Here is a 25,591-nt window from a genome sequence, read left to right on the forward strand (position 1 = left end):
TCAGGGCTGTGGAGTATATCAGCATTTTCAACTCTTGGGAATATTTCACGGAATATTTTTCCATCTGTTTCTTTTCCCATATTTCCTTCCATTCCTCTCTTAAACTCATTTTTAATTAGATTTTTAAATTCCAGTTTTCTTAAAGGGATCGCTAAATCAGCTTACTGGTGTTTGACAGCATTTTTTGCCACTTTGTCTGCCAGCTCAGTGGCCAATATCCCTACATGCACTGAGTCCATGCTATTACTATGCTTACACCCAACAGTTTCAAATCAGTTAACAGTAATATTTCATTAAGTATATCATTTCTGCTCTCTGAAGCTGCATGCCTTCTAGTTTCCTCCTCCTGTTTAAATAGGCCAGGTTACGGCAGAGGGATCCTTGAAAGTACCCAGACTTGCTTCAGCTATAAGCACCAGACTATTCCTTAATGGGGGTAGTACCCCTTCCAGAGGGACAAAAGCCTAGATCCATAAGATATTTAGGCTTTTATCTCCCATTGAAATCAGTGGGAGTTAGGCACCTAAATGCCTTTGAGGATCTGATCCAAAATGTTTTGAGCACACTAGAGAGCAATAAACTGTATAATGAGAGGTAAAACAATATGAAAATGAACAAAACTTGTATTAAGTTGCTAATCACATTTCCTGAGGACATACTTATTCATGGGATTTTTGACACCCTAACCTACTTGACAGTGTCCTTTTAAGTCAGTTCTTGGAGACTGTCTCCATGTCTAGTTGGCAGCCGGTGTCAAGTGGAGTGCCCCAGGGGTCGATCCTGGGGCCGGTTTTGTTCAATATCTTCATAAATCATCTGGAGGATGGTGTGGATTGCACTCTCAGCAAATTTGCAGATGATACTAAACTGGGAGGAGTGGTAGATACGCTGGAGGGCAGGGATAGGATACAGAGGGACCTAGACAAATTGGAGAATTGGGCCAAAAGAAATCTGATGAGGTTCAATAAGGATAAGTGCAGGGTCCTGCACTTAGGACGGAAGAACCCAATGCACAGCTACAGACTAGGGACCGAATGGCTAGGCAGCAGTTCTGCGGAAAAGGACCTAGGGGTGACAGTGGACGAGAAGCTGGATATGAGCCAGCAGTGTGCCCTTGTTGCCAAGAAGGCCAATGGCATTTTGGGATGTATAAGTAGGGGCATAGCGAGCAGATCGAGGGACGTGATCGTCCCCCTCTATTCGACATTGGTGAGGCCTCATCTGGAGTACTGTGTCCAGTTTTGGGCCCCACACTACAAGAAGGATGTGGATAAATTGGAGAGAGTCCAGCGAAGGGCAACAAAAATGATTAGGGGTCTGGAACACATGACTTATGAGGAGAGGCTGAGGGAACTGGGATTGTTTAGTCTGCAGAAGAGAAGAATGAGGGGGGATTTGATAGCTGCTTTCAACTACCTGAGAGGTGGTTCCAGAGAGGATGGTTCTAGACTATTCTCAGTGGTAGAAGAGGACAGGACAAGGAGTAATGGTCTCAAGTTGCAGTGGGGGAGGTTTAGGTTAGATATTAGGAAAAGCTTTTTCACTAGGAGGGTGGTGAAACACTGGAATGCATTACCTAGGGAGGTGGTAGAATCTCCTTCCTTAAAAGTTTTTAAGGTCAGGCTTGACAAAGCCCTGGCTGCGATGATTTAATTGGGGATTGGTCCTGCTTTGAGCAGGGGGTTGGACTAGATGACCTCCTGAGGTCCCTTCCAACCCTGATATTCTATGATTCTATGATCTAAGCTCCCATGGTTTCACTGTACTACAAGCTCAGGGCACTGATCCTGCAAGCACTTGTGCACCAACTCTTTGCAGGCTCAAGGCCTTGGGCTTAGCTTCTCTTCTGGGCAAAAATCGCTGGAGGGCAGGGATAGGATACAGAGGGACCTAGACAAATTGGAGAATTGGGCCAAAAGATAGTTGTGCTGAAGAAGGTATTGGTTTTGACAGCTAGAGAGCTTTGCCATTGAGAAAATAACTTCAAATGAGACCCTGTTGGATTTTTGCCCAGGGCAGACAAATGTGTGTTTTGTTTCACAAAGAGAGAGAGGACTGAATATTCCCTGTCTTTTACAGAGTTTCTAATAAATGAATGATTTTTTAATGGTCTGGCAAAGCTTGATCACTTTGATCGGCTGTTTTAATGTTCTTGGAGAAATACTCAATTTATTCAAATGTTTTCACCGTTCAGTTGTTTCATGCAATTTTAATGACTGTTTCTCCAGTTACCATATAATTAAACTTACTCATCATATTTCTATAAAGAAAAGCAGCATGTTCTTATGAAATTTTTAAAAACAGATTCCCATAATTAAATATTGTCCAATCATTTGGGCTAAAATTTAATATACTTTCAGATACTACTTTTTGTTTTTAGCATGATTTGTGGGCCTGCTGTTAATCTACCCTGTCTTAAAAAGTATTGCAAAGAGATATTATTGGCATGACTCTCTTTGAAACCATTGTGACAAATTTCATAAAGAACTTTGAAAGTTTAGGAATTGGTGTGTTTGGTGGAATTTTTCTTGTCATCCTTCAGTTTCAAATAAAAATAAGGAACTTGTACAGCCCTGGTATAGATCCTGTAAACTGATAATCATGCTTAGCACATTGGCCATGTATAAATAATTTCATTCATAGATTGCAAAACAGTTTATTACAGAGATAAGGTTTCATTATTCCTATTATACAGAAGTTGAGATGTTCGCCAAGGTCACATAGCAAGTAGCTGCGAATTGGTTGACCAGTGTTGCTGGATTATAATCTTAAAGCTTTAACGATAAAATTGTACACATAGACTGTGTTCTCAACTTTTATATTTTAAATTTCAGTTGGTGTTTTCTTGAGAGTTTGACAATGGTAACTAGTCCTCTCATTAATTTCGCCATTAAGAGAATCATAAATATCGAAACATATTTTTTCTTACCTTGGCCTAATTCATTCCTCGCTGCAAAAACTCCATTTATTTTGGGGAACTAAATGGGTGATTGAAATACAATTCATCCCCTCTACACGGAGATAGGCTACAACCCAACCCTTTTGTGGATGCTAATCCAGCCTCATTCCACTATGGTGTTTAAATGGCTATTGTAAAGGTACAAGAGCTTGTTCTAACTGTGTTTGTAAAACATGTTTTAAATTGGTTCATCTATCACAGTTCCACCCCTAGCAAATGCCTCCTCAAGTCATGGATCACGACTTCATTTTGCTTTTGTTTCAGAAAGGTCAGAATGCATGTCCACACTCACAACAAAGTAACACGAATTTACAATGTTATCGGCACTATCAGTGGAGCAGAGGAACCAGGTGAGCTTTTTGCATTTGGTGACGATGTTCTTAGGTGGCATGAGGTTTAGCTTTTCAGAGATAATCAGATAGAATTTAAAACTGGAAAAGACTTACTAGGTCATCTTGTCCCTCCCATCACAGTGTTCCCGCAAAGAGATCTGTAAGTGGTACATAAGAATGCTACAATAAACAGCTCACTGGGACAGCCTTGCACAAGATATCTCATTTTCTGTAGGGTCTCTAGCACATCATTCATACAGTCTTACACCAGCATATTCTAGTGCAACACAAAGTGATGAGCTGAACAAAGTGCTGGATCCCACAACATCCTGAACTTTGGAGATTCAGGATATGAACCAAGGTCTAGATCCACATTTCTCAGCTGCTTGTGTCTTTATAGTGGCCTAAATTGAAACCCTGGATACAAACTTTGGCATAGTTGGTATTTAATTCTGTGTTCTGATTTGAATTCTACATCTGGGTTCCATCTCAAAAGCACAGAGTCTAAAATTGCTCAAATCGTCATTGAGCAAACAGATCCGGGTAATTTTATTCTAACAGTGGTTCCAAGATAAGGGATGAAAAGATTCTTAAAACAAGTCTATGTAGGTACAAAGGTTGTAAACCGGAAAAAAAAAATAAAAAAGCATTTTTGTGTCAGATTCTAAACTGCAACAAGGTCAGCAGGGCTAATAGGCTGGGCTTTTTAAAACACTGAAATTAGTTTTCATTGTGGTTTCGGAAGGTGGGAAATGAGGTTAAAGGGAAAGACTGAATTATAGGTACCCCAAGTGTATTCCGAATTAAAGACTGATTCTGTATCTTTGTTTCCAGACAGATATATTATTCTGGGAGGACATAGAGACTCCTGGGTATTTGGTGGGATTGATCCAACCACTGGCACAGCTGTTCTTCAAGAAGTTGCTCGGAGTTTCGGCAAAATGGCAATGGAAGGTAACTTATTCATTATAAATGGAGAAGACGAAACACAAGGGCTATGAAAAACACTATTTTGATAAATTGCGTGGAATTTACCAGTAAGCAGATGCATAGACTTTATGTTTGCCCTATGCATAGGGTTGAATTTCACATAATAGGCATTGCAACTTCTTATATGTGTCTGCACGTGCATGTGAGTGAGGAACTGGGGGAGCTCCTAAACATATATATCTGCAATGAGCTTAACATCACATATGATGTGAGTTGCTTGAATTTCTGCTGTCCTTGCCTGTGTAATGTTATGTGCTCTGAGAGTTTTGTCTTTACAATAAAAATATTGCAGTGGATGTACTGATCTGCGGAATTTGGGGTGAAAAAATTTCACTGGTACATATTATACATCGTTTTCCATGATGTACTAATTTTTATTTAAGTGACTCAGTCAGCTGTGGCAGTCTCTATTACAATTTTTCTCTTTTAAGTCAAATTCTACTATGTATTACAGGTTGGAGACCTAAAAGAACTATTATTTTTGCTAGCTGGGATGCAGAAGAATTTGGACTATTAGGTTCCACAGAGTGGGCTGAGGTAAATAAAGAATAGTACAAAAGCATGACAGATGAACATGTCCAGGCCTATGTCTGCCTATATGGCCCTAATCCTGCAATGGAGTCTATGTGGACAGACCCCATTTAAATTAATGGAGCTCCATGCAGATTGAGGGGGGTCTGTCTATACAGAGCCCATTGTAGGATCAGGGCGCAGTTGTTTGTAGCACAGCAGGGTCCTAACTGGGGCTCCTGGACACTACCCTAATATAAATGCTAACTAACTAATAACAATGGTCTGCGTGCACTAGCTCCTCTTAAGATTTAAAAACCACAGGACTGTCGGCTTTGAATCAAATACACCAAGGAAGAGTATGGTAAATTGCTGTCCTGCTTGAAAATCTGTTTCTTCAGCAAACAAAATGGCCTCTACAAATTGAAAGTTAGATCATGCCCTGGTGATCCACAGACATCCACAGAGCCCTCTGCCTGTAGAATTCAACTCTCCTTTGCAAAGGAAAGGGGCCAGACATCTTTTTGTGAATGGCTTTTGCCTCCTGTGGGTCCAGAGATTTGGGTGCTAGTCCCAGGGCTAATTCAGTTGTGGGAGCCCAGACTGCCTGACTCTGAGTTTCCTCACATCTCTCCAGCAGAGAGAGGGGAATCTATGGAGTTTTCCTCCCACTTCACTCTTCATAGGGGTGCACCATGAACAAGGCAATCTGGCCCTCAGTTCTTATGCTGCAAGTGGATTGGTCAGTCCTACTAAGAAATATAGGACTTAATCAAAATTTATCTTAACTCACTGACAAACCCGAGGTTAAAATTAGAGTGGAAAATTTTCTCCATTGGAAAATGTTGGTTTGTTGAAATCAAAAATGGTGGGCAGGGAAAATTTTGATTTTGATGAAGTTTCATTTTGAAACAATTTATTTAGAGACATTTTGATTTTTTTTTGTTTCAAAATAACTTTTCATTTAAAAAACTATATTCTATTTTATGCTGCTGTATAACATTTAAATTCATGTGCCTACATTCATAGAATCATAGAAATGTACAGCTAGCAGGGAACTCCAGAGGTTATCTAGCCCATCCCCCTGCGCTGCCATTGGAACAAAACCAAAAACCATAGAATACTGTGACAAATGACAATGGACAATGTTTATTCCTAATGTCCAAAGGAATCCTGTTTTCCTGTTTGATGGCAAATTTGAGGCTCTCACTGCCCTTGAACTTCTTTCACAAGTACATTTTCCAATATTCAACTGAAATAGACTTGCCTGCCCACTCTGCTTAATGCAGAGGAAGTTTTGTCACTAACAAGAAAACCAAAATTTAAGTGTAACACCAATTGACTCGAGGAAAACTAAACTCTGGGGAGTAAATATTCATCCCAACTAAACTCCAGCAGTAAGAAGCATAAAAACTCATAGCTAACAGAACTGAGCTCCAGTGAATGTAAAACATTTAAAAAACACCAATTCTCATCAAGCACGTCTGTTTCTGCAGGCATATAATAGAATTTCTTTTTGTGAATCATTGTGCTAAGGTACTTTTGGTTTGATAATTTAATAGCCAGTTATCCATTGTTCACCCAATGGCAGAGTCATACTGAATCTCTGGACCCTAACAACCTCTCGGACTTTAGCCCCAGTGTCTCTAGTTCATTGCCTTTTAGCTTCATTTTGGTGCCATCCATTCTCTCCCTCTGAATCCTGGATTAGACTCTGACTCTAGATATGTTAGTCAATGCTCATATTAAAGATCCTCTGAAGTTATTTACCTGGACAGTCTTTCATCCACTGAGTCTTGAGGAAAACTAACCCTTTGCTCATTAGGTGAGGGTTGTGAACACAATATCCAAAAATGTATCAGTACCCCCTAGTTATGGAAACATCTGTTCATAAATGAAATGATTCATTCAAATCAAGTGGCTAGTGAATATATATACATGCTCAGGCCTTCCCTTTCTTTCTCTTTTTATACAGACACTTTGTCTCTCTCTCAGACACACACACACACACCATTGGGGAAATCCTCCATCAGATCATTTATTTTATAATATATTTATTTTTACATTTGATTCTTATATCATTTGTATACTATACTACTTTTCAGTAGAAAATTACCAAATAGAATGATTACCAAAAGAAAAAAAGATAGAATATCAATTGACAAAGCCAAGTACCAATTATAAAACCAAGTAGAATACTGAGTACCAAATCACCACTTACAATCAGAATACCAATTTCAAAACCAATTACCAATTTGTAAAATAAAAATAGCGACATTTAAATAGTCAAAATGAGAATGAAACATTTTGATTTACTTGAAACAATTTTTTTTTTGTGAAACTTCAACCTTTTGTCTTTTCATTCCAATTCAGATTGTGTGTGTGGTTTTTTTTTTTTTTAATGTAAGAGTTTCCTGTGGAACGGAAATTCTAAATTTCAGCAGCTCTAGTTAAAATGGAGTTAAGGCTGAGAGCCCATATCAGTAATTCAGGGTAAGACACAGGAGAGGGATATTGTAATTATCCCGAAACCAAGTGTTGCAAACCCACAAAATTCAGAATTAATCTTAGTCTTGAAAGAAATCCAGACAAGTCAAGCGATGGAAATGCACAATTAAGGCACCCATACCGGCTTAATTCTGTCCTGTGGTGACACCATGCAATTATAATAATACCACCAATAGCCTCAGCCCCGCATCTTCTTTCTGATGGAGGTGCAGCTGGCACCTCTAATATTTCATGAATGGTTTGAAGATCAACTTTAAAAACACCACAGCTAGCACAGCTGAATTTCACGCTCCCTGACCACTGGCCAATCTTATTCATTACTATAGTTAGGCATTTATATAGTACCTCTCACCTGGACTGGTCCAGAACCCCTTTGTTTTTTATAGTATTAATGGTGCAACATTACATGATCACATATTATCAGTAAAGTAAACATGTTTCCCTTTTCACAACTACAGGAGAATGCTAAAGTTCTTCAGGAACGAGCCGTTGCTTACATCAACACAGATTCTTCTATAGAAGGTGTGTCTAATAATTTTTTTGTCTGTTGGCTTCCTAGATGTAGGTTAACATTTTGCTGCATATTTATTACTGCATCAAGGATTTGTGATGCAAGGTACATAACAGGATATTGAGAATGCACAGGGCAGAGGCAAGTTTAGAGGAGAGTGGAGAGAGAATCCAACTTGGTTCTCATACTAGTTTCCCACAGCAAATAGCACCATCATGAGCTATGTACTCGGGGAGAGATCTTTATGCCAAAGGCAGGTGATTATAGAAATATACCTTAAATATGTCTCCTGAAAAGGTCAGGGCTTAATATTGATATTTTAATGAGTTCAGCAGTTTAACTTGGTTTTAATCTATTTCATCACTACGTTTGGTTTGATATCCAGTTTGCTATGTAGTTTATGGAAGACAATGTTCACTGTACCAGACTGACTCCTTTTACTCAATGGAGTTATGGTATAATGTCTCATGGTACAGTACTGTAGTATCACAAGACAACTCATGTTATCGCTTTAAGCTTTGAGTTCACTGGGGATGGAGTTCACCCTGTGGCCACAGACCCCTGCCATGAGCTATGCCACGTGTTCTGTCTGTGCAGAGATGTGCCAGGAGAGCCCTTGCATAGGCTGTGTGCACTGGGGTGGGCTCTCCATGCCAGCAACAAGGGGAGGTTGAGAGTGGCCCAGAGGGGGAGTGATCCACAGCTGCATGGTTCAGCTGGCCCTACCTCACCACTCAAGTGCTGCAGAGGACGTATTAAGATTCTGGCACAGGAATGCTGGTAAGAAACTGGACTTTATTTCCCGCCACGTGATTTAAGTCAGGGTGATGACGTCAATACCCCATCACATCCCAGTGTTCAGTGACACCAATGATTATTGTTGGGGCTGCAGCTACCATTCCATCCCTGGGGTAGCAGCCAGGGGAGAGTGGGTGCTGTGCTGCACCGTGGCCTCATTTTGTTAGAGGATGCCACATTCTATCTAAACTTTGTCCATGTAAACCCCAATTACTCTGGTTTCTTTGCATGAGTGAAATAGGTTTCACCATGAATGTTTAATAGTTCAGTTTTGTTTGAGTCAGCAGAGAATTCTCTTCATCACACAATGACTGGAAACAAAAACAAAACCTGCTTTCTAAATGCTCAGTAAGAATCGGGGATGGGGGCGGAAATCAGAGCTGTTCCTTCAATTACACAGCCTACATGCTGTGTAAAAGTAGAGCAGACTTTTAGCCTATATTTCACGCCTACAGAAGATCTTGCTGCTGAAATAATAGCTTTATCAGCTACTTCATATTCACAGTGTGTATTGTAACACATCTATTGGAGATGATTTGGAGCCAGCATGCTGTTGCAGTGCCAATTTGCTTCCAAATCTTGATTATGCGGTGGTGCCTTTGTTTACATATCAAAGCGAAATATGAAAGTAAAGCATTGTGAAACCTATAATAAACAAAACTGGTGCCACGCTTCAGTGCACTGTTTTAAGTACATTAGCCCTCTTTCCCCTGACACCAGGCATTTGAATCCCCCATGGTATGATAGCATCTATATTCCTCGGAGGAATCAGTTAGTACATCACGGTACGTTCTGCACTATGCCAAGTTCAGTACAGCACATTTATCTTATTCATTGTCCTTTCACACAGAAAATGGTTGGTGTCCTTTGCGAACGTTGCCTTGCATCTAATTTCCAATGGCTAGATACACAAACTCCTTGGCTGTGCTAGCTAATGTAACCCCGGGTTCTTTTCCATTATTACATTATTGTAGTTGTCTGACTAGTTTTAATGTGAATCTCATTTGTCTGTTCAGCCAGAAACAATAAACTGCTCTAAAATATTACCAAAATCTGCTAACAGTTCTAACAAAACATAAACTATCAGATACAGCAGAGTTGTTATATATCCCTAGGTACCCACCATTTGTTGCTAGAGTTTACTGTCTGTGGGTATGATTGGATTCTCTCAGCTGATGTTAGATGATCATTTAACATTTTCTAGGAAGGCCGTTTTGCGCTTTTGTCTGGTTAGAAGATAGTAACAGTTTTTTTTGGCTGTGGACCTTGCTGCCATAATCTATGCCTTTGTCACCTGAATACTGGCTTGCTGTAGTATGTTCTATCTTCACTTAAATCAACTTGCAAACTAACAGTGGTGCAGAATATGGGAGCAGACACCTGCTTGTTAGGCAGTGCATTTTGTGGCGAGCACACGACAAGCAGCCAATGCAGATTGCAGAGCACTGCTGTTTTCTGGATGAAGTTTAGGGTCTTAATTTTTACATATAAAGCTCTAAAAGGTCTGGGGATCGCTTACTTGAGAGCTGGTCTCTCTCCTAATATCTCACTGCTATAGTTGCAGTCAGCAAAGGCATTCATTATAAGACAGAAGCTAAATCCCTCATTATAGGAGAAAAGCAGCTGCTGGCAGGATTTCTTCTGTGAGGGGACTTCCACACTGGAACTTGCTTTCCCTCCTCCCAATCCAAAATAGCACAGATCTGCTGATTTTCAGGGCACATTGCAGGGTGCATCTGTTCACACAGGCTTTAGGGAAAGAACCGAATGGGGTTGGTATATGTGGTGAGGGCGTAATTTTTTTTTGGGGGGTGTGGGTTGAGCTTGAGGCTCAATGCCAGGTCTAATTTTTATGATTGTATTTGGAATCTGTGACAAAGATGAGTTTAGGAGAAGTGCTTTATGTATTGTAAATCTAACTAAACAATCTGTATTTGTAATTGCTTTGCGCCAAGACCTGCAGTCCTTACTTAGCTAAAACTCCTCTTGGAGTCAATGAGAGCTTTGCCCAGGTGAGAACAGCAGGGTTTGGTCCATTAGCAGGGAGTCAAAGCCATGTATAAAAAGATTTCCCTGTCTGTGTTTGGTTTTCAGGCAACTACACTTTAAGAGTTGACTGCAGCCCCCTTCTCTACAAATTGGTGTATAATCTGACAGAAGAGGTACAAAAGCGAAGTGTTTGCTACATATGACTTTCTGATAACTGATGTCACAAACTTACTGCAGATTAGTTTGTAGCTTGCAGAGGCACTGATCCTGCTCCCCTTGACGTCAATGGCAAATCTTCCATTCATTAGGAGATGATCCAGGCCCACAGTTGCTCTTCAGTGGTCTTTGAAGGATCAAGAGTATTACTAAAGCAAACAAAACTATATTACGGTGTATATTTTTAAAACACCAAGAATAAGATAGTCAACCCACTAAAAGCTAAGTTATTGGACAAGTGGACAGGAAGCTGGAAGGAATTAAAAATGGTATTTAAAAAGAAATCCTGAAAATGGAAAAGATTTAAAAGAAATTGGCTTGGTGCCCTCCTTACTCTTCATCTTATCCCCCTAAATCTCTTCTCACTCCCCCTCCAAAATACCTCAGTATTTATCAAAGGATTAAATTGTTCTTCCAATGGGTCAGATATACCCAATTTGTACAAATGATGTCCCAGATCGCTATCGTTTTCTCTTTCTTTCTTAGTAATGCTCGTTAGATCTTCTGTTCCTGTAGATGGCAGGCACATTAAAGGATGCTGCTTCTCCTTGAATGCATATAAAATGTGGCTCTTCAGGAGAATTCATTCTACTCATTTAAGAATGAGAACTGACAGTTTTCAAATATATAGAGCAAGCTTCATCTTGCCATACAAGTGTCTTTTGTATGAATTCTGGGCTTGTGAATAGTGGAGTTTATCACCAAAGTGCCTCATCTTGAACCACCTCCAGAGACAGATAGGTTAATTCACTTTCCATCTCCAGTCGTTGACATTTCTGCTCGACATCTGTTCACTGGGAACTGGGCTGCGATCTCCCACTCACTGGTCCCTGCAGTGGGTGTCAACTATTGGCACAGACACACAAAGTTGACCCCCACTGAGATATCTCGTGTCCCCTGCTATGAAAGACTCTTCCTAGTCTGGGTTGTTCTCAAGCGTAAATCATACTCCTTTACGCACAAAATAGTGCACAAGGTTTCTAGACTATGTGCTTCTTCATCTTCAACTGTTTCAACTTTGTGTTTCCTTCTTGTGCGTTCCCCTCCCTTTTCACCTCTTCCTGGTTTTTTTTTTCCTCTCTCTCTTTTGAGGAGGAAAGGGAAATGTTTGTGAGATTATCAGCACAGCAGTAACACTTCACACAACGAAGGAAAGGCTGTTTCACTTGCAAACACTCCTACTGCTGAAAGAAACAGATTAGGATTCCTCCCTTTCCTCATTCACCCAGGGAGCCATCTGTGAAGAGAAACAGACCAAAAATGCTTTGAGTGAAAAACATTGTTAGTGATGCCTCCACCATTTTACGTCACACCTTAAGTTAGGCATCTGTGTTTAGCCAGGTAACTTCCAACTAAATACCATCAGATGGTTGAGAGGCCTGAGCATGCCTTTTTTTGGAAAAAGCCCCTCTGTTAAGAGTTTGAATAATACATAAGTGTAGCATAGAACAACGAAGGGCCTCAGGAGCACTCAGTAATTGAATGCTCTCTCGGTATCAAGGAATTCCCAGTACTACGTTATATTCATTCATGTTTTCCACTACTTCATTTATCATGGGGATGCATTTATTGTCGTTGAAAAGCCCTGTCTATTCTCTGACATGTTTGAAGTCAGTCTTGGAATGATCTGGGTTTCTTTTTTGTATTAGTTTGTAGATAAAAGACACAACTTTATTCTGATTCTTTTCCTCTCTCTGCTTTTTGTCTTCATTCAAAGAGCAGTTTCCCCAGTTTTTGTTCTGTTCTGCTGTCTCCATCCCCGAGGTAATCTAATGGCTCATCTCCTATTTCTCTCTGTTTCTGATTGCTTTGTCGAAGTAAACTGGAGGATGTCCTCACCCTTCTCGAGGATACGGAAGATTATGATGCTCGATGTATTTATTCCTCCAGTGCAAATAAAGCTGTTCATCGGACCCTAAGGAAAGCAGTTGTCTTTTTATGTCCTGGGAGTGACTGTTTTTTTTTCTAATGCAGTTATTCACCTTCCTAAATTCCTTAGGGAGGGACTGGCCAAAAACTTGTGTAGCTTGTGGAGAGCCACATTTTCACTTCTTCATTCTTCTAACTGCAGGACTGGTGAAAATCAACAAACGACGAGGCTTGAGCCCATTACAACTTTACAAAGGTCAAAGAGCCATAGACAGTCCTATAACCAGATGCACAGAGGCACTTCGCCTACATGCTCATTTAGGACTTCTCCTCTTCTTCCAGATGTATTTTAAGATCTTCATTTAAAGTGGTGGAGGCTCATTAATGTCCACCAGTGGCCACGAGTAAAGCTGTGTGAATAATGGATTTTTCAGTTCACTGGCAATTTTGAGCTCTGCATTCCTTTGCTAGCATTACGGTCACAGTTAAGGGCTCAGCATCTCCGTCCTGAAGAGCTCTTAAGGCAGTAGGGCATGGAGGCAGCAAGAATGGGGTGGAATAACTGGCTAGGCAGTAGTACTGCTGAAAAATATCTGGGGGGGGGGGGTTATAATGAATCACAAATTGAATATAAGCCAACAGTGTGATGCAGTTGTGAAAAAGGTTAATATTACTCTGGGGAGTTTTAACAGGCATGACATATGTACGACACAGGATGTAATTGTCCCACTCTGCTCAGCACCGGTGAGGCCTCAGATGGAGTACTGTGTCCAATTCCAGGCGTCACACCCAGGGCAATGGAATAGGGGCGACCAGGGGGCCACGGCCTTCCCACTTTTCAGCATGTGCCTTGCCCCTCCCAGTCAGGCCGGCAGCTGGAGCCCAGCCATGGAGCCCGGACAGTGGTGGGGCGCTGCGCCATGGACCCTCCGCCAGACTGGGGTGGGAGGGTTGAGAGCAGCCACCAGCCCATGTCCCTGCCCTCCCCTTCACCCTCCAACCCCAGGGCAGGAGGATCCATGGATCCCCACAGCAGCCCGGACATGGTAAGAGCCTCATGGGTAGAGGTGGGGAGCTGCGCCGTAGACCTTTCTGCCCTGGGCAGGGGGAGGGGGATGAATATGGACAGGGGCCGGGGGCTGCTCTTGACCTCCTTACCCCGGGCAAGTGGAGGATCCATGGCATGGCTTCCCACAGCTGCCATTGTGGCTCTTACCATGGCCAGGCTGTGGTCCCCCAGACAGAGCCGGGTCCAGGTAAGAGTCGTGCATGGCGCGCAGGCAGTTGTGGGGATCCGCAGACCCTCCTGCCCTGGGTCCACAGCTCCCAGCCTGCTCTAGCTTCTGGCTTGGTTGAGGGTGGGGCTTAGGAGGAAGAGGAGGAGCAGGGAGGGGCCCACTTTTGGGCAGGCTCTGCAGTCCTTGTGTCACACTTTAGGGAAGATGTGGACAAATTGGAGACAGTCCAGAGGAGAGCACAAAAGTGATGAGATTTAGAAAGGCTGACCTGTCAGAAAAGATTAAAAATACTGAGTATGCCTAGTCTTGAGAAAAGAAGACTGAGTGGGGAGATCTGATAACAGTCTTGAGATATGTTCTTCAGTTCCTCCATGTCCAGTGAAAGTAGGACAAGAAGTAATGGGCTTAATCTTCAGCAAGGGAGATTTAGGTTACATAGTAGGAATGACTTTCGATCTATCAGGTTAATTAAACTTTGGAATAGGCTTCCAAGGGAGAATATGGAATGCTGTTCACTGGAGGTTTTTATGAACAGGTTGGACAAAGACCCGTTGGGGATGGGCTAGGTTTACTTGGCCCTGCATCAGCTCAGGGGGCTGGATTTGCTGATTTCTTGAGGTCCCTTCCAGCCCTACGTTTTTATGATTCTATGAAATTCAGAGAACAAGCACAGACAACCTACCTCCTAGTTATCCTTAGAAATTAAAGATTGCAAAAAGCTGCTCAATTTATACTTTTTTTAAATACCAATCTTTTATTTTTGTTATCTTAATTTATCTCAAATAGTGACCTCATTTATTTCAATGAGAGACTAAGAGATCTTCTGTCCTTTCGATAATAGTGCATATAGCTCCCTTTGAGCTATAAAGGAGCAACTTCAGTAGTGACTGGAAAATTGACTCAATGAAAGCTTTCCACAAAAGTATAGACCATTGGGATGCATAGGACTAGGTTCATTAGTGTTGAAATGCTAATTAAAATGTCACTGCTTTGAGGAAATAATTGAGAAGCAAGAAAATGTACCACAAGGCCCTGATTCAACAAGTCCTTGCCTGGATTGAAATACTATCCTATGCAGGGGGACAGCACAAAACCTTTGCACCTCTGCAGTCTCCACTAATCCTTCAAAACAAGGGTTGAAGTGGAACCTATGTCTGGTGCTGGCCCTCTGTGTAGGGTTGAATTTCCCTCCATCCTTCCCCCCCAGCCCCAAGCACAGCAGGGTATGGTAGGTTGTTGCACTTTAGTGCAGCTGTGAGTGGAGGCTATGGGTAAAAGCAAGGTGATGCACTCGGCATAATCCTTTACGCTGGGCTGAAATCAGTCTTAAGGCCCCTTTACCCCATCTCCCTTACACCCAAGAGAGCAAGTTATAAGGAGGAGTGTGGTGCATGAAGTAGAGATTTCTGAGGAGGGATGGGCTTACGCATGATCCTCAGCATGGAACTGAGATCCTTAGCTACTCCTCTCTCTTTGGCCCTACTGCAAGGCAGGAATAATTTAATAGCCACTGGCAACACTTGCATTAATACAGGATTGGGTTCCCTTGTCCTGTTCGTCACTTTTTATCCTGTGTTTATATCTGCCAAACTCGGCATCTGCACTATGTAGGGTATGAGAGTGCCTAGGATTGGATTTAAGCCACTGCAAACATTAGGGTATATTAAGCTATTCCTGTGCTATGGAAAAGACGAAAAAATGGTTTTTACGTTACCTGGTAATGGTTTGGCCGATAATGTCAGGATAAAGTCTGTACTGGAGCACGGAGCACTTCACTGTAGAGTTCAGCTTGCTTCTGCTGAGGTCTCATTTTGAGTTTAGCCCCCAAACCTGACCAAAGTGCTTGGGTAGTGATAGCAGCCAGGCAGTTATTTCACAAGCTTGTTTTTCTGCTAGCTTCAGACATAATCTCAGAGGTCAGAACCCTAAAGATTTTCAGTTTGGAGTGTATATCTTTATAGCTATAGCTATTCAGTGCAGAAAGTGACCCCCTCCAGTATTCTGAAACAGTTCACTCCCAGCTTTGTAGTTCTTGTGTTTGTGAAATCTCCAGCTTTCCAGGGAAATGAGTTCAGGCTGCTTTTGCAAGCTTTGCTTGTCAAATCTCTTTGGTTTTGGAAAGGTATTGAAATGGACAAGATTATCTTCAGTCCTCCCTCTTGAAGGACAGTCTGATGGTTGGGGACCTGGGTTCAAGTCGCAGCTCTGCCACGCATACCCTGTTTGACCTTGGGCAAGTCATTGAATAAAATCTCTCAGTTCCCCCTCTGTATAATGGGGATAATAACGCAGACTTTGCCAGTCTTGTCTATTTAGATTCAAGATACTCTGAGGTAGGGACTATCTCTTACTATGCACAATGGAGCCCTGATCTCAGTCAAGACTTCAAGGCACTTCCCTTATATAAATTATTATTATTATGGTCCAGATCCTGCCTTCCAGTGCATCTGCTTTTCACTCCTCCAGTACCACAAAGCACCTGTAATGCAGGCTCAACCTGTGTGGGGAGAATATCGTCCCTGGCTAGGGAGAACCTTGAGTGGGCTAGGGCTGTTGTCTCCCCGCTCCTAGCAGAGAGGGCATTCCCAAGGGGAAAGGAGTGTGGTTGGGGCATCCCAGGCTGCCACTCAGAGCATCCCTAAAGGCCATAGTCCAATGGGCATAAGTCAGAGCAACCCTCAGCACTGCTCTAATTTACACCAGTGACTAGACTGTGCTCTGGCCAGCCCCAGCATATGGCTGGTGCCAGGAAGCCCTGCTCCTTCAAGTTGTTCCAAGTGCGGGATGTACGCAGCTCAGGATCGGGACCCATAGATTGTAAATGACATGCGTAAAGCCACATATTTGTTAACGTTTGAGATCAAGAATAATGCAGATTAACAGTATGCATCTTCTTCTGATAAAGTTCAACTGGAAGCGGAAACACTTCCATTACGAGCATGTGCTTTGCCTCCCCAGATTGCAAGCCCTGATGAGGGTTACGAAGGCAAGTCTCTCTATGAGAGTTGGCTTGAAAAGGACCCCTCAACAGAAAGTAAAAGTCATCCCAGGCAAGTTTATGAAACTGTATGGGTTTTTTTCCCCTTCCCTCAAGTCAGTGTTTCAAATGCATCACTCTGTGTTGTTTTTAAAAGCATCGTTGCCATTGATAGTGATCATACAAAAGTGCCTAGTAGCAGGTGAGTAGCTAGCAGTATCGATGACTTTAGGAAATGTTTTTACAAACCCACATTGGCAGTACCTATGCCAATTGGTAAACAAAAGTTTAAATGTCCTGTTAATAACACTTCGGAAAACAATCTAGTGCTGTATTCTTGTTAGGATAAACAAATGTTTTGTTAAAAGAAACTACCACAGTAGTTAAGAAGGAGGGTTGTTCTTTCTTTTTTGATGCAGTTGACTATAAAAGGCCATGACCTACTATATATATACAAATGTGTACTTAAATGCCTTTAAATATGCAACGTGATCTACAGTAAATGTTGCTATCTAAATTAAAACATCCCCGTGGAAACTATACAGTTGTTTACGTGCTCCTGCCTGCCAAGGCTAAATCCTTACTCACAAGATGGGACTAATTATGTCAGTAAGGTAAATGGAATTTAGCCCCTAATGTTACTTGATTCAAGTTTCCCAAGTCTGTTGCCCCAATCCTGTAGCCCCTGCTCACATGAATTCAGTGAGGTTTCTCACCTAAGTAAGCACTAGGATCAGACTTCCTGAGCAGATCCTTGGCTGATACATATGGTTTTATTGGCTTCAATGGAGCTACAACCATTTGAGGAGCTGGCCTTTATTAGATTTAATTTCCTAGAAGCATGTACATGTACAAATAAACAAATCCAATCCAGAATGCCATGCTTTTCCCCTCCTCCATATACTTGTGTGTTTCAGAGTAACAGCCGTGTTAGTCTGAAATTTAAAAAAAGAAAAGGAGTACCTGTGGCACCTTAGAGACTAACCAATTTATTTGAGCATAAGCTTTCGTGAGCTACAGCTCACTTCATCGGATGCATACTGTGGAAAATACAGAAGATGTTTTTATACACACAAACCATGAAAAAATGGGTGTTTATCACTACAAAAGGTTTTCTCTCCCCCCACCCCACTCTCCTGCTGATAATAGCTTATCTAAAGTGATCACTCTCCTTACATCCAATGAAGTGAGCTGTAGCTCACGAAAGCTTATGCTCAAATAAATTGGTTAGTCTCTAAGGTGCCACAAGTACTCCTTTTCTTTTTGCGAATACAGACTAACATGGCTGTTACTCTGAAACCTCTGCTTACAATGTGTATGATAATCAAGGTGGGCCATTACAGGACAGGCCTAACAAAGAAAAGAACAGAACGCCACTAGCCATCACCTTCAGCCCCCAACTAAAACCCCTCCAACGCATTATCAAGGATCTACAACCTATCCTGAAGGATGACCCATCACTCTCACAGATCTTGGGAGACAGGCCAGTCCTTGCCTACAGACAGCCCCCCAACCTGAAGCGAATACTCACCAGCAACCACATACCACACAACAGAACCACTAATTCAGGAACCTATCCTTGCAACAAAGCCCGTTGCCAACTGTGCCCACATATCTACTCAGGGGACACCATCACAGGGCCTAATAACATCAGCCACACTATCAAAGGCTCATTCACCTGCACATCCACCAATGCGATGTAGCCCATCATGTGCCAGCAATGCCCCTCTGCAATGTACATTGGTCAAACTGGACAGTCTCTACGTAAAAGAATAAATGGACACAAATCAGATGTCAAGAATTATAACATTCAAAAACCAGTCGGAGAACACTTCAGTCTCTCTGGTCACTCGATTTCTGATCTCAAAGTGACTATCCTTCAACAAAAAAACTTCAAAAACAGACTCCAACGAGAGACTGCTGAATTGGAATTAATTTGCAAATTGGATACAATTAACTTAGGCTTGAATAGAGACTGGGAATGGAAGTGAGCTGTAGCTCACGAAAGCTTATGCTCAAATAAATTGGTTAGTCTCTAAGGTGCCACAAGTACTCCTTTTCTTTATACTTGTGCGTGTTGTTCTCATTTTCCTTTCCTCTGTGTTGCCGCATCTGCCCAGCAGATGGCATTATCCACTTGAAATTAATGCCGGCAACAGCCTCTTCTGCAATGGAAACTATTTGCAAGGTTTTGATTATACAGTCGTCTGCCACCTATAAACACATCTTTATATAGTCTCCCAATTGATTTCAGTCAACAGTAGATTATTAATGTTTGAGATCACCAAGATGCCCCAGGTGCCATTCTACAGCACTCTCACATCAGGCTCCTTATACACACCGTTATGACCTTGCTTGTCAGAAGCCTTGTCCACAATGCTTTGGAAACTCTGCTAGCAACACCTTGCATAATCATTCATACTAGGTCTAACGGTAGCCTCATTTTGATACCTTTTCTTTCCTGCATGTAGAATAAACAAACTGGGATCAGGCAGTGATTTTGAAGCTTATTTTCAGCGGCTGGGAATCACATCAGGCAGAGCCCGTTATACAAAGAACAGGGTAAGGCATCCAGATTTCCTGAAAACAACTGATACCAAGGTTTGGCTTTATTTTGAGAACAGTTACTGTACAATTGGGATATTCAACAATATTTTTTGTTTAAAAAACCCTGTTTCATAGTGTAGGTCCAGGGTGGCCAACCTGTGGCTCCGGAGCCACATGCGGCTCTTCAGAAGTTAATATGTGGCTCCTTGTCTAGGCACCGATTCCGGGGCTGGAGCTACAGGTGCCAAATTTCCAATGTGCCGGGGGTGCTCACTGCTCAACCCCTGGCTCTGGCACAGGCCCTGCCCCCACTCCACCCCTTCCCGCCCCCTCCCCTGAGTGTGCCATGCCCTCGCTCCTCTGCAGTCTCCCCCAGAGCCTCCTGCATGCCACAAAACAGCTGATCAGGAGGTGTGGGGAGGGAGGGGGAGGTGCTGATCGGTGGGGCTGTCGGTGGGTGGGAGGCACTGGGAGCAGGGGGGAGGGGCGGGAGCTGATGGTGGGGGCGGGCGCTGCTGACGTATTACTGTGGCTCTGGCAAAGTACATTGGTAAATTCTGGCTCCTTCTCAGGCTCAGGCTGGCCACCCCTGGTGTCGGTCCTGTGTGCACAGAAAGGCAATTTTTGAATTTGTGAAGAAACAAACTCTGGAAGGACAATTCACCCATGATGGTGATGTGTACATTCTAAGCCCTCTATTTACACAAAGAGGGCCCTCGATAAAGAAGGTTAGATCAAGTCAGCTTCTGGTCGCAGCTGTCATATCACATTGTCCCCTTACCTGTAGTGTTTTCTTTCCTTCTATTGACACATTGTCTCATAAGTGAAAAACCACACTCGTAACCCACTGCAGTAAAGGATTGTTCAATTTTTCTTTTAGACTACAGTTTTATGTTTAAACCAGTTTACAAGTGTTTCATTAGCACTAACGGTCAAGGTCCTACAATCATAGAATATCAGGGTTGAGAAGGGACCTCAGGAGGTCATCTAGTTTAACCCCCTGCTCAAAGCAGGACCAATCCCGAATATTTGCCCCGATCCCTAAATGGCCCCCTCAAGGATTGAACTCACAACCCTAGGTTTAGCAGGCCAATGCTCAAACCACTGAGCTATCCCTCCCCTCCAAAGTCAGGGACAACTGGAACTTAAGACTGAGGCTATGTCTAAAAGTTTTGTCATTTTACCCATACGGGCATACTGAAAGCTGCAACTCTCTCTTGCTCTCCCCTCCAGGTATAAGCACAATTACACTGACATAAAAGGGTTTATATCTGTATAGCTTATCCTGATTCAATAAAGCAAAATGATCCAAACAGATACTGGTATGTAGTAGCATAACTGCGTCAGCAAAATATCACACCCCTTACGGACATAGTTAAGTCAGTAAAAATATTTAAGTATAGGCCAGGCTGAAGACATTTAGTAAAACTGGACCTTTTTGGAGGAGAAAAATCAAGCTGAGATGCAGAAGATATATATCTAAAAATCCTAATTAAGGTCTTTTAAAGATTCTAGGATCATTATTTGTCAGGCTCCATGTGTTTGCATGATGCTTTACAGAACACAGAAGACTCGGGGCCTGATTCTTTACCAGTCAGTATCCATAGCCATTTTAAAATGTGTAAGATGGGCATGAAGTACTTCCAAATCGGAGCTGTAGGGTTTTTTTTAATACCCACTTAGCACAAGTGTAAGTGGTTACACAGGATGGAGTGAACAATCAGGCCTTAGCTCTCTGCCCTGAGGAGCTAATCTATGGTTTTGAAATATTCTGTTAGTTCAAGAGCAGTTGGGAAGAGACACTGTCCATAAAGAGATCAAAGTTAGAAAGAGGTCAACACTGGAGGCTGTTGTCATAAATATAAAGGGAAGGGTAAACCCCTTTGAAATCCCTCCTGGCCAGGGGAAAGCTCCTCTCACCTGTAAAGGGTTAAGAAGCTAAAGGTAACCTCGCTGGCACCTGACCAAAATGACCAATGAGGAGACAAGATACTTTCAAAAGCTGGGAGGAGGGAGAGAAACAAAGGGTCTGTGTCTGTCTGTATGCTGGTCTTGGCCAGGGATAGACCAGGAATGGAGTCTTAGAACTTTTAGTAAGTAATCTAGCTAGGTATGTGTTAGATTATGATTTCTTTAAATGGCTGAGAAAAGAATTGTGCTGAATAGAATAACTATTTCTGTCTGTGTATCTTTTTTGTAACTTAAGGTTTTGCCTAGAGGGGTTCTCTATGTTTTTGAATGTAATTACCCTGTAAGATATCTACCATCCTGATTTTACAGGGGGGATTTCTTTATTTCTATTTACTTCTATTTTTTATTAAAAGTCTTCTTGTAAAAAACTGAATGCTTTTTCATTGTTCTCAGATCCAAGGGTTTGGGTCTGTGATCACCTATGCAAATTGGTGAGGCTTTTTATCCAACATTTCCCAGGAAAGGGGGGGTGCAAGTGTTGGGAGGATTATTCATTGTTCTTAAGATCCAAGGGTCTGGGTCTGTAGTCACCTAGGCAAATTGGTGAGGCTGTTTATCAAACCTTGTCCAGGAAGTGGGGTGCAAAGTTTTGGGAAGTATTTTGGGGGGAAGGACGTTTCCAAACAGCTCTTCCCCAGTAACCAGTATTAGTTTGGTGGTGGTAGCGGCCAGTCCAAGGACAACGGGTGGAATATTTTGTACCTTGGGGAAATTTTGACCTAAGCTGGTAAAGATAAGCTTAGGAGGTTTTTCATGCAGGTCCCCACATCTGTACCCTAGAGTTCAGAGTGGGGGAGGAACCTTGACACTGTTTTTTAGGGGGAGGAAGCATGCATTTCAAGGAGGAAGGCAACTTGGCCCATGAGAAATGGAAGGTAATTCTAATGGTAGAAGGCTGGATGAAAGAAAGCACACAGTGGAGTGTACAAGGACAGAAGACAAGAATAGAGAATGGAAAGATTATAGTCTAGTGCAAGATGAGGAGGAGGAAATGAGAGAAGAGATGTAGGTGGTGACTGAATTGCACAAGATCCAATGGGACTACTGTTTTGCTCTTGTGCTACTCTACCAGATTGTTCTGTTTGTTTGGTTTTTTTTGCAGTGAGTCAGTGGGTATTAGAGCTCAGGATGGGGCCAGAAAGAGGCTACCATAGACAGAAAGTAAGGATTGCTACACACTTTTGTTCTGCCATAATACCCCACGAATTTGGATTGCTTTTTGCCTCATAGGAGCCTCACACAAACAGCAGTAAGGACTGTAATTCATCTGTGTCTGGAAAAGAGCTATCATGATACGGAAGTTGTAGTGATCTATTGTCGGCCATTTCTGACCAATTTCATCCCTCAAACTGGCTTAGTTAGAACATCTGAGATGTTGTTTATTCTCTTTCAGAGAGCAGACAAGTTCAGCAATTACCCAGTTTACCACACCATCTACGAGACCTTTGAGTTAGTAGAACAATTTTATGACCCCACATTCACAAAACAGCTTACCATTGCCCAGTTACGAGGAGGACTGGTGTATGAACTGGCAGACTCCCAGGTCATTCCTTTCAACTGCCAAGATTATGGAGAAGACTTAAGAAAATACACAAATAGAATCTATAATTTGGCCAAGAAACATGAAGAACAGGTAGAGACTTATGGAGTATCATTTGGTGAGTAATGACCATGCAGACATTAAATGTTTATTTGTCCTGAGTGCATCAATTAGAAGTACACAAAGGGAAGAAATATGGTTATTGTATCTATGAAACTGGACTTTGAGTTTCAGTGTGCCTTGTAGCGGAATAAAACAACTGATTTTAAGATCTCCCTAAGAAGTTTCTCAATATAATAAAGGTTTAAAAAGTTACTGTCAAAAAGTCTCTTATAACACTGTATATTGCCTCATTCTTTACTTAGGGCAGACTCTCTAAAGGTTGGGATGCTAGCCTAGAGCTTGAAACATGGGTTCAAATCCCTACTTTGCTGTGTTTGACCTTGGACAAGTCACTTAGGTCAGATTTTTTAAAGGTATTTTGGTGCGTAACTTCTGCTGAAATCAATGGAATTTAGACATCTAAATACCTCTGAGGATCTGTGCTAAGGTGCCTAAATACCTTTAAAAATCTGGGCATTGGCCTCTCTGTCCATCAGTAAAATGGGGAAATAGTACTTCCTACCTCATGAGGATAAATACATGATGCTCAGCTACTCTGGTAATACCTTAGATAAAAAAATTAAAGCACAAGCTTGGGCAGGAGTTCTCTGGAGGATTACAGAAGAAGGAATCCTCCTCACAGGCCACAAAGCACCAGTGGCCTTGTAGTCTGTCACTACTGGTCTTATGCCTTTGAGACCCTAGGTGTCCAAAGATGACGGGCAGGAACTGGGTCTTAGCTAGTGAATGAGTGCATATGCAAATATCTTCAGGTAGCTGAAAAATAAAAAATGGAACCAGTTTGCTTATTTAAATTTTTATTTCAAAAGTTACTCTAAAACATTTATTATAAAAAATAAAGTTTCTAAAATATGTTGTAAAAGGCACTTTCCTCAATGAATTCCTGTTTGAACTGGAGCATATCTATTAGAAAAACATCCAGTCTCAATTTACAAGTTTCCAGTGATGGAAAATCCATCACAGCCCTGTTCCAGGGGTTAATTACTCTCATTGTTTAAAATGTGTGCCTTCTTTAGAGTGTAAACCTGTCCAGCTTTAGCTTCGAGTCATTGCATCTTTTTTTATTTTTGTTTGCTAGACTGAAGAGCCTTCTACTACCAAATTTCTGTTCCCAGTGTTGACGCTTATAGATCAAGTCATCCCGTACCCTTCTTTTTGATAAGCTAAACAGATGGAGTTCTTTGAATCTGTTACTGTGAGACAGGTTTTCCAGTCCTTTAATCATTCTTGTGATTCTTTGATTCTTCTATGAACCTGCAGCAAAAAAATTTTGTGATCAGCTTTAGCAATCTACTGAAGGTTATTTATTGTTCCTTTTGTTTTACTCTATCATACTAAAGTATCCAACAGTCCTAATTTATAGATAGTTTTCACAATATTATGCAATAAAATTTATCCACAATTTTGACCGTGGTTGCTGAAGGGGCTATACTGAGATTGCTCAATCAGAGCAAACTGCAAAGAACAGGGGAGATGATCCCCAAAGCTGGTGGTTTATTTTCACCAAACCAGTAACCAAACAGCTTCTGTAATATCTTACTCATTATCAAGAAGCCAAAATACAGTTCCCTTTAAGCAATCCAGCCTTTGGCTCCCATCCAGACAGCTAAGTCTAATATAGCAAGGGTTACTAAGACCTTATTCACTATATATAAAGTTCTACCAATCCCAAAAGACTGGACACATTGCCCAGCAGGTCAATCAATATTTCAGATCTTACCTAAATACATGCTTACAGCCAGTTCTTATTAACTATACATCTAAGATTTATTAATAAAAAGAAAAGAAAGAGAGTTGCTACAGTTAAAGATCATTATACATACAGATATGAATAAAGTTCTCAAGTCAGTTTCATGGCAGAGATGGTGAGGCTGCTGATTTGTAAAAATCCTTCTGGAGTCAATTTAAAAGGCAGTCCATGTGCAGTGTTTATTCAAATTCTTCCACGAGAATTTGCAGAGTTAATTCAGCGTAGACCTGGAGACCTCAGTCTTGCAGGCTTAGACTTTCCCTGTCAAAGTTTAAGCAGATCTGAGATAGCAAGGATCAGGCCCCACACTTTCTTTATAGTAGGGATCGGTAACCTTTGGCATGAAACCCATAAGGAAAATCCACTGGCGGGCTGGGATGGTTTGTTTACCTGCAGCCTTCACAGGTCGGCTGATCACAGCTCCCACTGGCCACAGTTCGACATTCCAGGCGAATGGGGGATGCGGGAAGTGGCAGCCAGCACATTCGTCGGCCCACGCCGCTTCCCGCAATCCCCAGTGGCCTGGAACGGCAAACTGCAGCCAGTGGGAGCTGTGATCGGCCAAACCTGCAGACGTTGCAGGTAAACAAACCGTCCCGGCCCGCCAGCAGATTTCCTGACGGGCTGGGTGCCAAAGGTTGCGGATCCCTGCTTTATAGCTTGAAACCAGTTGTGGTCACAACATGCCTTCCTTGGCTGAACAATAAGTAGTGCATACTGTTGCTTTGAAGCTAATCTCTGTTTCCTAGGCATATACCCATAA

At 42.0% G+C, this 25,591-nt stretch overlaps 1 protein-coding gene across 1 annotated transcript in view; it reads left to right on the plus strand.

Annotated features, from left to right (window-relative positions):
- Positions 1-25,591, plus strand: part of LOC144257426 (N-acetylated-alpha-linked acidic dipeptidase 2-like) — a 47,709-nt gene that overhangs the window by 15,156 nt on the left and 6,962 nt on the right. Inside the window, exons 9-16 of the mRNA XM_077805377.1 lie at positions 3,224-3,309; positions 4,126-4,245; positions 4,736-4,818; positions 7,758-7,821; positions 10,703-10,770; positions 16,879-16,970; positions 19,369-19,459; positions 22,809-23,073. Coding sequence (XP_077661503.1) covers positions 3,224-3,309; positions 4,126-4,245; positions 4,736-4,818; positions 7,758-7,821; positions 10,703-10,770; positions 16,879-16,970; positions 19,369-19,459; positions 22,809-23,073 — 869 coding nt within the window. The remainder of the gene's footprint in view (positions 1-3,223; positions 3,310-4,125; positions 4,246-4,735; positions 4,819-7,757; positions 7,822-10,702; positions 10,771-16,878; positions 16,971-19,368; positions 19,460-22,808; positions 23,074-25,591) is intronic.

This window comes from Eretmochelys imbricata, chromosome 1 (genome assembly GCF_965152235.1).
Source record: "Eretmochelys imbricata isolate rEreImb1 chromosome 1, rEreImb1.hap1, whole genome shotgun sequence".
NCBI lineage: Eukaryota > Metazoa > Chordata > Testudines > Cheloniidae > Eretmochelys > Eretmochelys imbricata.